The sequence below is a fragment of the Bolinopsis microptera genome, chromosome 6, assembly GCF_026151205.1.
Source record: "Bolinopsis microptera isolate Bmic1 chromosome 6, MBARI_Bmic_1.0, whole genome shotgun sequence".
Lineage (NCBI taxonomy): Eukaryota > Metazoa > Ctenophora > Tentaculata > Lobata > Bolinopsidae > Bolinopsis > Bolinopsis microptera.
Window position 1 is genome coordinate 15,946,836 of NC_087077.1, and position 15,564 is coordinate 15,962,399.

Below are 15,564 nucleotides of genomic sequence, written 5' to 3' on the forward strand. Positions count from 1 at the left end.
TAATTATCATTCAATTGACAATTTGTTATAATTTACATATCTTATATGATATGAGTTCTTCGGTTTTGCCTAATTAATATGAGAATTGAGCCGTTATGCAGAATTCTGCGTGACTAAAAAGCGATAAAAGTTTTGAACCAATAGCCAGTCACATCGATCAAAATGAAACCAATTCTTATATCGTAGAACTATTGAAAGAATGTAAAACTTAACTGTATCATCAACAAGTTTATTCAAATCACCTGCTAAATGTAAAGCATTAACCTAAGAGGTTAACAACAACAAGGATATAGGCTGGGGGTCACGAAGTCAGTTTCAAGTTTGATTGTATAATTATCAATTTGAATACTATTTTACATGCAACGCTAAATACTTGATTAATTATATAAATTTAAAAATAAACTGATTGTAAACAACATAAAAAATTGACATTAAACGATTAAACAAGCAGTAGAAAACCAAAAGGAATCTTAGTGCACGAGTAGCGGAAAAGTAACGTAAACATACACAAACTAAGGAAAGGAGGAAGTAGGAAAGTGTAATACAGTGCTGAAGCAGTCTATTTGTGTTGCAGGATGAAATTTAAACGACCCTAATGAACACATCCGCTGTAATACTATCAATGACAGGAAAACGGCCCACAACGAATATATTATAGTGACTACTGCTTTGGATAATCAAGTTTTCAACAGAACTTGTTTTAAATCATTTAGATACTCGGATATCTTTATAATGAGCTTATGAGAGATTGGACTTTTATAGATATTTTATTCTTTGAGTTCGGACTGAAATGCCTGACGCGACACAAATCACAAGATTGCAAGATTATCCGGCTTAAAAGTTCTCGAAATATTTGAAACTCTGACAGAGAAAATTTCATGGCATTTAAGTGAATAATTAAAGCTGCAACATGTAAGTATTTATTGCTTGAACAATATACTACTGAGCTGAGATTATTTCAATTTTCTCAAAGAGGGCTTTTTGTAGAAATCAAGTTTTAAACAAAGTTTTAAAATATTATCACCGCTAACTACTCTACCCCATTATAGAGATTTTATGACCCAACCGAGCAATATCGTGGAGTCCCCCGTAACCCAGCAACCGCCTAATTGGTCAACCTGAACCACGTGCCACAACCCCAACCCTCTGATTGGTTAATGTGAATCGCGTGATCTCTTAATGGAGGTTAAAAAGCAGGTGGTAAAGCCGTCAGTGTGGAACTTACTAGAACGTAAGATAGCACCATTATGGGTTAATGATGATCGGGAGGATGTCATATTAGCAAAGATACAGAAGGAGGAGGCAGAAGAGAGGGAACTCGCCAAGGCTACACGTGAGTTCTTAGCGTTCGCTTTCACTTTCACTTTCACTTCAAGTTAAGGTTTTCTTTTCCCTAGTATTTCGCCAATGGAAATACAAGATATTCGACGGATTTGGATATTTACCAACGGAATATAATTATAAGTAGTGAGAGAAAAACACGTGGTGTCAAACAATTGCACGTCTCAAACAACTGTTTATTGCATAACATTTTATTGTACATCTGATTAATCAGATTGCGGTTTAATTGCAATAAATTGCAGGCCAATAAAGAATTGGAAGTGAAGGTAAAAGTAAACTCGCAACATCAGTAAACTAGAAACATCACAATAGTTAATTACGATTTATGACACGCACAACAGATACACCATTTCGTCAAAAGTGCAGTGCAATTCTGATAAGTGCACAACAATTAACAATAGCACAGAAGAAACTTATATATATTATCGGTCAGGCCCGATTGCATGCAGTTCTAAAACCGCGCGCAAATACTTTTAAACTGTGCACGTGAGCTCATCTGTTAGGTTCACCTAATGGTTAAATAGAAGTGCATGTGAGATGCAAGTTGATCGACTTTGGGGTCAACTATTGAATACTTCTTCAGCTGAGTACCTGTTCTATGAATAGGTACTCAGCTGAAGGAGACAATAAGCCATCATGCTACATGGAGCAGTCTCCTCCTCCTGGCTCCTAGTCGTTATTGTCACTCTGCACACCCACCACATGTTCCTAATACATTCTAACTGCAGCGTCTTCTATCTCGTACATACTTGTTTATTAAATCTGCACTGTCTCTCGTTGTTTAGTGTCTCATAGTCTAGCTTTTAGGGCAACTTCAAAATGTTTCGTAACATGATTCGTATTTACAAACTTAATTTGTTTGTTAGTATTAGCAAACCCGTTGGTTGAAAAAGAACTAAACACTTAAACAGTCAACGTCGGAATTTTATTTACTGTTGGGATGTCAATTTCCTCACCAACCCAGCCACATTCTAGAGCTGATAGATAATACCTTCAATAACACGTGACAATAGGTAGACATAGTAATATCTGTCCTAAAATGCTTACTTTTATAGTTATTCTCAAAAACTGATTTGTTTCGTTGTTGCTCTGGAAATCATGAAAAATACAGGTATGTGGTGTATCGGGTTAAGCCTTGAGGCTTTTATATGAGGCTACATAAGATGCACTAATAACTAGATTGTTAACGTTTTTGAGGTTTTGACGATAAATTTCGCACACCAAAAAGATACATTGTGTGAGGCCAATTTAAGTACCATATTTTGATTGTTATTATTTTACTGTCAGTATAATTACAAATAACAGCTAAAACAAGGAGACAAAATTACTGAAGGAATTACATTGTAGTTCGGAATTATATGTAGTCCGAGGAGTCCTCCTAACTCTCCTCGCGTCCTAAGATGGCGTTTCTCTTGTGTCATATACAAACAAATAAACGAAAATTAGTTACACTAATATTATTAATTTCAGCTCAATACCAGATTGGGAACATGAGGGATGTATGCAGAATGTTGATAGACCAACACAAGGAACCAAAGTTAGACTTTGCACCTCAGCAAACTAGGAGTAAATCTAAGATAGAGCAGGAGGAACAACAACAGGTTAATAACCGTAACGATTATTTAACTTTTGAGTATTTCACTGGAAATCATGACTGAAGAAGATCACACATTTTCCGGTTAGCAAAGGAACGGCGGTATTATTAAATGTTTAAATAAGCTATTTTCCTTTTGGTGGTACTAAGAAACAGGATTTACTTCATCAAAAGTTTAATAAACATGCTCATTGCTCATGCTGTTTAAGAAATTATGAAAATATGAAACTACATAATATGTCATGGCTAAAGTTACTGAATTACTGAGACAATGAGAAACCGCGAAGCCTTTTTAAGGGTGTAATTGCAGAATTACGAACAATGAACACAAGACTAAAAAACCGCCCCCCCCCCCCCCAATATGTTAGCATGTTCACTCCGCAGGACACAGGACTAAATCCTCCCCCCTCCTCCCCTTCCCCAAATATGTTCACTCCGCAGAACACAGGACTAAATCCTCCCCCCTCCTCCCCCCCCCAATATGTTAGCATGTTCACTCCGCAGAACACAGGACTAAATCCTCCCCCCTCCTCCCCCCCCAATATGTTAGCATGTTCACTCCGCAGGAAACAGGACTAAATCCTCCCCCCCCCCCCCCGCCCAATATGTTCACTCCGCAGGACACAGGACTAAATCCTCCCCCCTCCTCCCCCCTCCCCAAATATGTTCACTCCGCAGGACACAGGACTAAATCCTCCCCCTCCTCCCCCCCCGGCCCCCCCGGCCCCCCCAATATGTTAGTATGTTCACTCCGCAGGACACAGGACTAAATCCTCCCCCCTCTACCCCCTCCCCCCCCCAAATATGTTCACTCCGCAGGACACAGGACTAAATCCTCCCCCCTCCTCCCCCCCCAATATGTTAGCATGTTCACTCCGCAGGACACAGGACTAAATCCTCCCCCCTCCTCCCCTTCCCCAAATATGTTCACTCCGCAGAACACAGGACTAAATCCTCCCCCCTCCTCCCCCCCCCAATATGTTAGCATGTTCACTCCGCAGAACACAGGACTAAATCCTCCCCCCTCCTCCCCCCCCCAATATGTTAGCATGTTCACTCCGCAGGAAACAGGACTAAATCCTCCCCCTCCCCCCCCGCCCAATATGTTCACTCCGCAGGACACAGGACTAAATCCTCCCCCCTCCTCCCCCCTCCCCAAATATGTTCACTCCGCAGGACACAGGACTAAATCCTCCCCCTCCTACCCCCCCGGCCCCCCCAATATGTTAGTATGTTCACTCCGCAGGACACAGGACTAAATCCTCCCCCCTCTCCCCCCTCCCCCCCTCCCCCCCCCCCCCAAATATGTTCACTCCGCAGGACACAGGACTAAATCCTTCCCCCTCCTCCCCCCCCAAATATGTTCACTCCGCAGGACACAGGACTAAATCCTCCCCCCTCCCCCCCCAAATATGTTCACTCCGCAGGACACAGGACTAAACCCTCCCCCCTCCTCCCCCCCTCCCAAATATGTTCACTCCGCAGGACACAGGACTAAATCCTCCCCCCCCTCCCCCCCTCCAAATATGTTCACTCCGCAGGACACAGGACTAAATCCTCCCCCCTCCTCCCCCCCAATATGTTCACTCCACAGGACACAGGACTAAAGAAGCTGATATTTGTGGAGATGGAAGAATACCCGGGTTTCTTTGACACCCCCTGTGATCTGCCCCAGAAAGTAGAGACTCAGTCCATTATGAGAATTGTAACATCCTCCATCAGAATCACTGAGAAGGTATGTGCTAATGAATACTCATTTACAGTTACACGAAGGAATTTCCGAAAATATCTGTAGAAGTGGTGGAATGAGGTTTAATGTTAATGATTGAGTGATCACCCCCCAGCTAACGAGACTTTAGTGATCTCTGAGATTCATCTTTTAGCACTTTAACTGCTTCCTAAACTGCTGTTTTTACTTTTGATATTACAGCCGGGCCTGATGAGGGAGTGGAAGGATTTCTTCTTTTCTGAAGAAAGTCAAGACATTCTTCACGACCTATTCTGGTGGTTCTTCCTCAAAAAGTAAGTCAATTTGAAACACCAGTGGATCAGTTGCGTATACTTTTAGACTTGAAGAATTTGAAATTTTACTGATACTAAAAAAACTCCAAATAATTGCCAAATCTGTAATATCCATTAATATTAAAGACAACAAGAAATGCGGCCGCTTTTTTGTGTGGATGGCCGCTCAATTTCCCGATCCGTGATGGCGTATTTTATCATATTCCATACAACCTGGGGACCCCAGTTTTTACTGTTTATAAGCATGCAGATATGGCGGAGTGACAGGCCGAGCGCGGAGCGCCACCAAGTTAATATAATTCCATATTGAATTTTAAAATCGTGTATATTTCTATGTAACCATCTGCTTATTGTTTATGCAACCTGACACCCGACACGGATCTGTGCAAAATAGTAATAGTAACTCAAAATAATAATAACGCTATCAAGGGAAGTTGGTCGTTTAGCTCCGGACAGTCTATGCAACGTCTATGCAACGTCCGTGCAACAACAAAAGAACCGTCTATGCAACGTCTATGCAACGTCCCTGCACAATGAACACTCTATGCACACTCCCTGCACGGTCAGTCTATGCAACGTCTATGCAACGTCTATGCAACGTCTATGCAACGTCCCTGCACAGTACCATATGAACACCGGCTACTAGCCGGCTATTAGCCGGCTAGTAGCCACTTTTGTAATAACAGCTCCTCAACTTCACATTACCAACCGGCTACTAACCGGCACTTGAAAAGTGGTCACTAGCCGGCTACTAACCGGCTACTAGCCGGCTAGTGACCACAAAGTGGCTACTAACCGGCTACTAAGCGGTCACTAGCCGGCTATTAGCCGAGCTCTAAAGCAGACCTATTAGTAGCCGGTTCTAAACCGGCTACTAGCCGGCACTTGAAAAGCGGTCACTAGCCGGCTACTAACCGGCTAGTAACCGGCTAGTAACCACCAAGTGGCTACTAACCGGCTACTAACCGGTCACTAGCCGGCTCTAAAGCAGACCTATTAGTAGCCACTTGGTGGTTACTAGCCGGTTAGTAGCCGGTTAGTAGCCGGCTAGTGACCGCTTTCTAAGTGCCGGCTAGTAGCCGGTTTGGAACCGGCTACTAGTAGGTCTGCTTTAGAGCTCGGCTAATAGCCGGCTAGTGACCGCTTAGTAGCCGGTTAGTAGCCACTTTGTGGTCACTAGCCGGCTAGTAGCCGGTTAGTAGCCGGCTAGTGACCACTTTTCAAGTGCCGGTTAGTAGCCGGTTGGTAATGTGAAGTTGAGGAGCTGTTATTACAAAAGTGGCTACTAGCCGGCTAGTAGCCGGTGTTCATATGGTACTGTGCAGGGACGTTGCATAGACGTTGCATAGACGTTGCATAGACGTTGCATAGACTGACCGTGCAGGGAGTGTGCATAGAGTGTTCATTGTGCAGGGACGTTGCATAGACGTTGCATAGACGGTTCTTTTGTTGTTGCATGGACGTTGCATAGACGTTGCATAGACTGTCCGGAGTTAAACGACCAAGTTGCCGCTATCAATTAGTGCCTAGTGGGATATGTACACATGTGAAATTAATAATGTACTTAGTCAGTTCAGCGCCAACAATTATTTAATTCAGATTATTACGCAAAATAACTTTGCGCAGGTAGTCACGTGGGCGATAACAGTGCGCGAGGGCACGTATGTACGCTCGCACGCTCGCACGGTCGCAAGCTACCATATAATACAAAAAAAAACCTCGTTCGCTAACCCTTGTCCTTGACTCTTTTGTGCCTTCGGCACTTTGAGTCATGGATCGAGAAAAATGTTCTTTTTTTTTGTTACGTACATAATGATTCCCACATTGGTTATCTAACGATTTTACTGAATAGGGCAATTTTCCTAATTCGAAACAAAATAAAGTCAAATTTTACATAATATTATGATCGTAAACTTCCCTTTTCTTTACTTTTTTCCCTTTCTTTTTTACCCTTTTTCCTTTTTTACCCCTTTTCTTTTCCCTTTGGCTTATCATTTCTGTATCTCCTAATATCAGCACAGTCTTCAAGCTTCTTCAATAAAGTCGTCAAGTGACGACAAAGTCTAATGTCTGTTGCAGCACTAAAAGGATACATAATTACTGTACACTTTACTCTTGCTCTTGATATTGCAAAGTATAAATTCTCTAAATCTTCAGAGTGCTCTCTGCCCACATTATCTTCCCCTGATTCACCAAATATAGTGCTCATCCCCCAAGTAAGGAGTGCAATAACTGCTGGCCACTCTGCAGAATACGATGACTTCAATTCCTTAGATTCAATGTCTCTTGATTGTAACATATCATTGGTGAGTTCTGCAGTGAAATTAATATATTCATTACGAACAACTCCCACGACATTTCTATCTAGTATATTATCACCGCATAGTTTATCCAATTCCTTAGCGACAATGTCTGACATCAGCTTGTCGTGACCGGTTTCTAAAAAATGTATGACTGCTTTAGGTCCATGTATGTAATGACCGGGGGAGTGCGAAGGGAAAACATTATTCACATACTTTGTTTTGGTGTTCATCAGTCCAACTATATGTTCACGAATTACTGTCAAAGTGCCCGATAAATCATACGTATTTCTCAAGGTTTTCGACATGGTTGTAAGATGCTGGGAAGACATTCTTTCGTTAAATAATATTGCTATTATGCTATCTCCATCGTGAGTGCTTTCTTTACTGGCATTGTAGTTACATTGGACCATATCACACGCTACCCAGACATGCTGAGTCTTTGACAGTTCAAAGAGTGATTCAATGAATACGTATCCTTTCTCTTTACATCCTTCCACTCCATCCCAATTCATCACCACTTGAAAATCGTCGATAAATATTTTGATTCCTTGTAATGAAGTCAACAGTTTTTGCAACAACTCAGCAGAGGAACATCCTTGGTCAAAAGCATCGAGATGCTTTTCACTATATGGAAGCACAACTATAACCACTTGATGATCCACGAGATTTTTTAATACCTCACAATAAAGTTCCGACGGTGCATTATCCAAGCTTTTTTCCCACTCCTCCTCATTAAGTTCTTCCGCTCTAGCGTGAATTTCCAGGACATGAGGTCGTGACCGTGTAAATAAGGTATTCGGGTCAGTGGCACATATGAATATATGCTTTACACCCGCCTTCTCGAGCGTCTTTTCCTGGCGTCTTGAGGGTTCAACATCTTCAATCAGTTTTGTAAAGTTGAACAGGACAGCTTTGTTGTTTCCATCCGACAATACTAGTTGTAGTATCTTTGCCATCAATACAACAGTTTTGCCTGTTCCGGCAGGGCCGTTGATGCACTGAAAAGTCTCAGTAGAATTAATCAAATCATATTGTTTCATATCCAAGTTGTCAACTCCCAAGAAGTTTCTGTAAAGCGGCGGTGTTGGGACAACTTCAGGGTTGTTCGTCCTGAAGGTGAATCTTCCTGATCGCAATTGCTCGTCAATGTGCAAGATGCATCTACCCAAACTGCACTTCGATTTATCACAAGCTTTCTTTTTCTCGGTGCACCACATAGCGAGAAATAAGTTTCTAACTTCTTCTTGCTTGGTGCGGAACTCTGGACTCAAATTCATGACTAGATCACTTACATTATCTTCCCACCATTTACTGAAGTCATCAATATCTTCTTTGAAAATGATCGTGGATTTATTATTTCCACTTATTTGGAAATCGTTCTTGAACGTTTTTTCAAGATTAGGGTAAGCAGTGAAGTGAAGAACTGTTAGGCGTTTACTGAATCTTTTTATCAGTTCTGCCATTTTCTTTCTTTGTTGGAGTGATTTCTTGAATGTGTTGGTCAGTGCTTCAGCTTGAAACTGCTTATCTTTGTCAGTGATGTCAGGATCAATATGGCTCATGTTCTTGACCTCGATGACGACAAAGCAGTTTGGAGCTATCACAACAAAGTCGCACTCGCCTTCTCTGTTAGCTGCCATCTTCTTACACTTTTGACACTTTCTTTTGTCATGACTTAAATCACCCAGATGGTATTGGAAATGACTATATTCAAAATTACTTAATACGATAATGTTTTTGTCCAGTTTCTCCAAAGCCCTGTACACTTTTACCTCAGCCTCATAGTTACGTTGCTGGTTACGGTCGTTCTCAAAACTGCCGGTCCCGGGCAGATCTTGGTCTGGGTATAGGTCTATATACTTATGTTGAGGTGCTCTGGGAAACAATAAGGGCTGTTTGTCTTCGGCTGTGCAGTACGTATCAAATATATCCTTTCCATTCCGTAGATATTTTTCATACTGCGTTTCATTCTTTGTCATAACAATAGTCGAACTCTCCTATAAAAATATGATTTTGTGGTGTTGATGAGTAATAATTATTGTTTTTCAGCATAATCTTGGATAACATTAAAGCATTAACAGTAATTTTTGATTGTATCTGGTCGAAGTAAACAATCTAATAATGGAAATTTTCTTTGGATTATAATAAACTATTTAGACCACCTGAACTGTTTTAAAAGGACAGTAAGATGAAATAAAAAAGTAAGATTAGATAAAAAAGAAAGAATACAATGTTGATGTTAACAAAACAATAATAAATGGAAATACAAGCTGCAACATATTGTGACACGGTTTAACTGATGGTCAGATGGTCCCAGACACACCAAACTGACACTCGGCCGCAAACACGTCAACATCGCCAAAACTCTTAACACTACTGCACTCAGCAAAAACAGACCAAATTACAGAACTTCAGTGCACTTCATCACGGAACATTATGGCTTAAACAAACACCTCCACACCATTCGCAAATCAAGCACCAGAGCTGATTCTATAAAATTAAAAGTTGGAAACAACAAAATAGTGAATACGTGCAAACATAATATACCGAAACAATATATTGCACTCTTGTATGTAATTCAATCCATATCATGCATATGTTGTAAATCATGCATATGTTTTAAATCAGCATGATTAAAGTGCTGTATTGATGACATGGTGAGATTCTTCAAGTAATTATCTTAAAATTAAATCAACGAATTTGTGGACGCTGATTCCGAATCACGTATAATTTCCAGCATAAGGTATTGGTCAGGGTAAAATTGTTTTATTCTTTCGGCTTTTCGGGCAATCTGCTCGAGCCATCTAAAACTTGTCACGATAGTCAATAGTATAATAAAGGGAATTGTATTATTATTAACCAATAACCAATAATTATCACCTGGTCTTATCAAATATCAATATCAGTATCCTTATACAAGCTTGAATATATATCAATATATATAATCAATATATTTTTGTACGGGGATCGGGATAAGTTCAATATCAATTTTGAAAAAAAAAAAACATTTCGATAAAATGGAGTTATGAAAAAACAAATAATTCATACCTCAATATTTCATACTATACCTCAATGATCAAGTTAGTAAACCCCGTTGGTCCATTTTTAAAGGTGTACAAGACAGGTGTGTTCCTATTAGAGATCTCCAGAGTTCATCAGATACCAAGTGTTGTAATTGTTTATGGACACGTTCATTGAAGTTTGAGGAAATTGGTAAATTTCTAAAACAGCGTTTTTGACGATAGTGGTTTAATTTTAACATATATTAATCTAGCGTGTTCATAAGTTCTGAACATTAGCCACGTCACCCATACTTTCATATGAAATGCTCAAAAATAAAATATTGCTTTTAGGCACTATTATGTAAAAAATGTCACATTTTTGTGACATTGTTTACCATAGCTGCCCAATTAGCATTTTTTGGTCTTAGATATAGTAGATTAGGTGAATCTAACAATTATGATACAATGTAGGCCTAAAGGGCAGTGATCGAACGGCTTTAAGGCAACATTTCGTAAACTTTGTCACACTCAGAATACGAGACCTCTTTTCTACTGTGAGGTGTCCATAAAACCCTTTCAACTCATTATTTGATAGTTCTTCTGCTAATCATAGCCCTAAAATATGTTGTTTTGAAAAGTTAACTTGAAATACATGCACTTGGCTATTGGGAAATGATGTAAATTCTGTCACATTATATGGAATTTGAAATTCTGGGTGAATTTCCGAAATCATTTATATCTGATTTTGGTTTGGAAGGCGGGAAAACTCTATATAATGAGGACGATACACGGATACAGTTGATTGAAGTATAGCCCGGCAGTTGATGTAAACATCGTCACAAAATGATACAAAATCGTAAATGGACACGTTCATGTTGAAGTTCAAGGATATTGGTAAACCAAAAAAAATAGCGTGTTCAGAAGTTCTGTACATTAGCCACGTGACCCATACTTCCATATACACGGCTCAGAAATACAATTTATTGTTTTTAGGCACTATAATGTAAAAAATGTCACATTTTTGTGACTGTGTTAACCATAGCTGCCCAATTAGCATTTTTTTGGTTTAAAATATAGTAGATTAGGTCATTCTAACAATTATGATACAACATTTGGCTAAAGGGCAGGGATCGAACGGTTTTAAGGCAATATTCCGTAAACTTTGTCACACTCAGAATACGATACCTCTTTTCTACTGTGAGGTGTCCTCAAAACCCTTTCAACTCATTATTTGATGGTTTTTCTACTAATCATAGCCCTAAAATATGTTGTTTTGAAAAGTTAGCAAATACATGCACTTATTGGGAAATGATGTAAATTCTGTCACATTATATGGAATTTAAAATTTTGGGTGAATTGCCGAAATCATTTATATCTGATTTTGGTTTGGAAGGCGGGAAAACTGTATATAAGGACGATGCACGGATAGAGCTGATTCAAGTTAAGGGCAGTTGATGTAAAAATTGTCACAATAATAATAAGGGCAGTTGATATGAAAGAAAATCTATCTAACTAATGCAATGGCTGATGTGACGAAATTTACATTTCTTGACCCTATTTTGAAGAAACATGCCTCGATTACAATTCAATATTCTTCCAGGAATTATTAGTAGGTTATTATTCAGCAAATCAGAACTCAAGTTTAACAATTCTGAGTTTAATTTTACTGAGTTACCGAAATGTGACGAAATTCACTTTTCCTGCCCCAACAGTATAATTTCAATGTGATGAAAAATGGGCATGGGTTTCTATATTTCCTTATCTCTGAATTAATCATTTCAAACTATAATTAGGACTGTTGATGTGAAAGAAAGTGTATCTAAATTTTACAATGACGTATGTGACAAAATTTACATTTCTTGACCCTATTTTGAAGAACCATACCCCGATTAGAATTCAATATTCTTCCAGGAATTATTAGTAGGTTATTATTCAGCAGATCATCAGAACTCAAGTTTGACAATTCTGAGTTTAATTATACTAAGTTACCGAAATGTGACGAAATTTACTTTTCCTGCCCCAACAGTATAATTTCAATGTGATGAAAAATGGGCATGGGTTTCTACTTTCTATATTTCTTGTATAAATCCATTCCAACTATAATAAGGGCAGTTGATATGAAAGAAAATCTATCTAACTAATGCAATGGCTGATGTGACGAAATTTACATTTCTTGCCCCTATTTTGAAGAATCATACCTCAATTAGTATATAATGTGACTTTATTATCATCACTATGTCGATAAATTAGTTATTTTGCCAACACGGAGCAAATAAAGTTATAATATTTTTTTGTGACGAAATTTACAAATTTTTACCCTGTTCAGGTGTTGAAATTTATCCAATGTTGACATATCACTGCCATATGATAATTTATATGACCGGCGTATGGTTGAAATATTGTTAATTGATCCATAGTACGTAATATAGGGTGTTTAAGTTGGTATACTAATATTTACTCAATTTCACACATGTTGAGATATCATACAAATTTATGTGACTAAATTTACCTATTTCTGCCTTCTGTATCTGTATTTGCGTATAACAAATATATGAAATATGTGAACAATTCCAAACATATTCAGCTCACAAAATAATGCTAGACTATTCGGCATTTCTTGTCAGGATGTCATAAACATCCCTCATATAAATTTATTAAATGTGTGACGGAGTTTACATGGTGCTACCATTTAAGAAAAAAAGTCGCTAAATATGTAGATAATAGTCATATACAGCTAATCTATGAATTGGAAATTCGAAAATTTGGTCAAACACGGCAACAAGGGGTCCATATAAACTCCGTCACGTTTTTATAGTGTGACAAAGTTTACAACTCACTGCCGGCCGCATTTAAGCGATATCTTATCGTCTGATAAAGATATCGTTATGCGACAAAGTTTATCTAGAGGATGAAACGATTATCTTAGGGTGAGAGGGTTTATATAGTTTCATAGTGTGACACATTTTACATCATCGTGCCATTCAGTAGGGTAACTAATATTTACCAATATCCTCAAACTTCAATGAACGTGTCCATATACCTTACTCGGGAATATTATAACCGGGATAAAGTGGTGGATTTTGGAAGATTCCGCCATATTTTTCCCGGTCAAAAATTTTACCAGTCATAAAAATACCCGCCGACTCAGATTATGGGGTTCCAAGGGGGTCGTGATCATCATATTTTACCTGAAGTCTCATATGTGCTAGAGAAGACTTTTGAAGCAGTGGATGGAGGGCTGTAACTTTATTGGCGGTTGCTACCATAATTTCGTTATAAAAATCACAATTTGGTTATAGAAATCAGATTTCAGGGTGGACCGTGATTCTCACTTCTCTTGCCCATGAATCAGTGAATCGTAGAGAAGAAAACGATTTATATGTTATAGAAGAAAACGAAAATAATAATAATATATAATATATATTATAATAATAATGTCTCTAAAGATTGATCGCTTCTCGTGTGCAGTGTGTAGACTAAAGAAAAAGGGAGTTTTTCCCGTTAAAGTAACTTGTGGCCACATCCCGCTAGAAGTGAGTAAACTGTGCCACTATTTCATGGTCCACGGTGGATTGATTACTGGAGCAGTTGAAGATGCAAAGCCAAGACGTTCCCCAATACCAAGCGGTGGGCAGGAAATTAAGCTCCGGCTGACCTTCAGAGCAGTAGCCCCATTAGCGGACAAAATGAAAGTCTTGTTAAGACAACAATACAACTTCGAATTTGAAGGTCAGCAGCAGGGGGATATCAATCATGATAATGGAGGGGACATTAGCGATAATGAGAATGAGAATACGCTTTAATGAAGATTTGACTTATTATTGCTATAGATTTATTTTCCTTTAAATACTAGACGTGTCTTTTTTTCTATTTCTGAGTAATATCAGTAACTAAAATTGAAATAACTTCTTTAACAAAAACAGAAATTTCGGTTGAAAATTTGTTGACCTCTGAAAAAAAAACTTGAAAGGTCGGCCACCGGTAAATACATGACCGGGATAATTTGGCGGGTTTTGGGAAAGTCCGCCATATTTTTCCCGGTTATTAATTTTCCCAGTCATAAATTAACCCGCTATAATATTCACGAGTAAGGTATACAAATCAAAGTAACCTTCTAGAATTCGTATCGGGGCATAATACAGGGTGGGCCAAAAGTCAGTGGGCATACGTTGGACTTAATAGCTCAGTCACTAATTGCCCAATTGAAATAATTCTTTCTGGTATGACTTACTACCACCACTGGTTCGAGGAATTTGTCATAACGGCTGAAAATTTAAAGAGTTCTTATCTCTCGATTACAGGAATAACATTATGTTCGGTAGCAAAGTAACAGAGTACGTGGATGAGCAAACGAAAAAACTAAAAATGTTAAAATATGTTGTTAACATTTCTTAAAATGTGAAATTATTAAACAGTAAACACAACTGAAAACCAAAATCAAGAAAAAAGAAACGAGTAGTTACTACTCGTGATGAAGCTTTTTTAAAACGACCATCAAAAACGCCAAGGGCGATTATTTCAAACTAGTCTTGACCCGGGAGTAAGACAGGACGACATCAGCTATCATTCATCCAGTTACAAGGGCACTAAATACTGGACAACTTAACAAGTGGTTGATGACGTGAATTTTTCTAATTTAGGTTTCCGACAAAAAGAACGAGTCCAAATTCTCAACTTATTACAAATAAGCGAGATTATCGCGAGATTGTCGCGAGATTATCGCGAGATTATCGCGAGATTATGAATTTCAACATGCTCTGACGCATGATAAATAGGAAAAACAAGAAAGCGAAACCTAACAACACGTAGCAGAACGGTAAATATTAATTAAATATTAATTAGAAAATGTCACCAGGTTCCAGAAGCCTCCCCCGGAGTCACTTAGCTTTGTTTATGAGCGGGAACTGCGTGAAAAAACATCACTTCTGTTCGGAAGAGTAGCAAGAACATACACCATGCTTCTGAACGGTACTTTCAGGTAAGATTACATAGCAGATCCTATTCATGTTTTTATGTTAACACGAAGCCAATATAATTAATGATGCCATCATCGCAGCCCGCTAGTTTCACTGCCTCTTAATATTGCCTAGTCACTGTGGAGGTCATCTTTCTGTGTCTTATATTACTGACCTGCTGGATGGTTGAGATAATGTGACCCAAAATAATCAGGAGAATTAGAAATATGCTGATGTTTGTTTGTTTGAAAACCAGTTTTTGCTGGTACCCATAAGGGCTTTGGAACCAATATATAATAAATTGTATGAATAAATCAAATCCCCGTGGGGCACGCGACATTCAAGAT

At 38.8% G+C, this 15,564-nt stretch overlaps 1 protein-coding gene across 1 annotated transcript; it reads left to right on the top strand.

Annotated features, from left to right (window-relative positions):
* The first annotated feature begins 1,047 nt into the window (after positions 1 to 1,047).
* Positions 1,048 to 15,244, top strand: LOC134817440 (protein FAM227B-like). Its single transcript, XM_063826582.1, has 5 exons — positions 1,048 to 1,333; positions 2,812 to 2,942; positions 4,530 to 4,670; positions 4,866 to 4,957; positions 15,118 to 15,244. The coding sequence occupies exons 1-5, from the start codon at positions 1,180 to 1,182 to the stop codon at positions 15,242 to 15,244; spliced, it is 645 nt and encodes a 214-aa protein (XP_063682652.1). The 5' UTR covers positions 1,048 to 1,179.
* Positions 15,245 to 15,564: the final 320 nt, after the last annotated feature.

Coding starts and splice junctions, on each gene's coding strand:
- LOC134817440 (XM_063826582.1), top strand. CDS start 1,180: ATGGAGGTTAAAAAGCAGGTGGTAAAGCCGTCAGTGTGGAACTTACTA. Junction 1,334..2,811: donor GGAACTCGCCAAGGCTACAC/GTGAGTTCTTAG, acceptor TATTAATTTCAG/CTCAATACCAGATTGGGAAC. Junction 4,958..15,117: donor TGGTGGTTCTTCCTCAAAAA/GTAAGTCAATTT, acceptor AAATGTCACCAG/GTTCCAGAAGCCTCCCCCGG.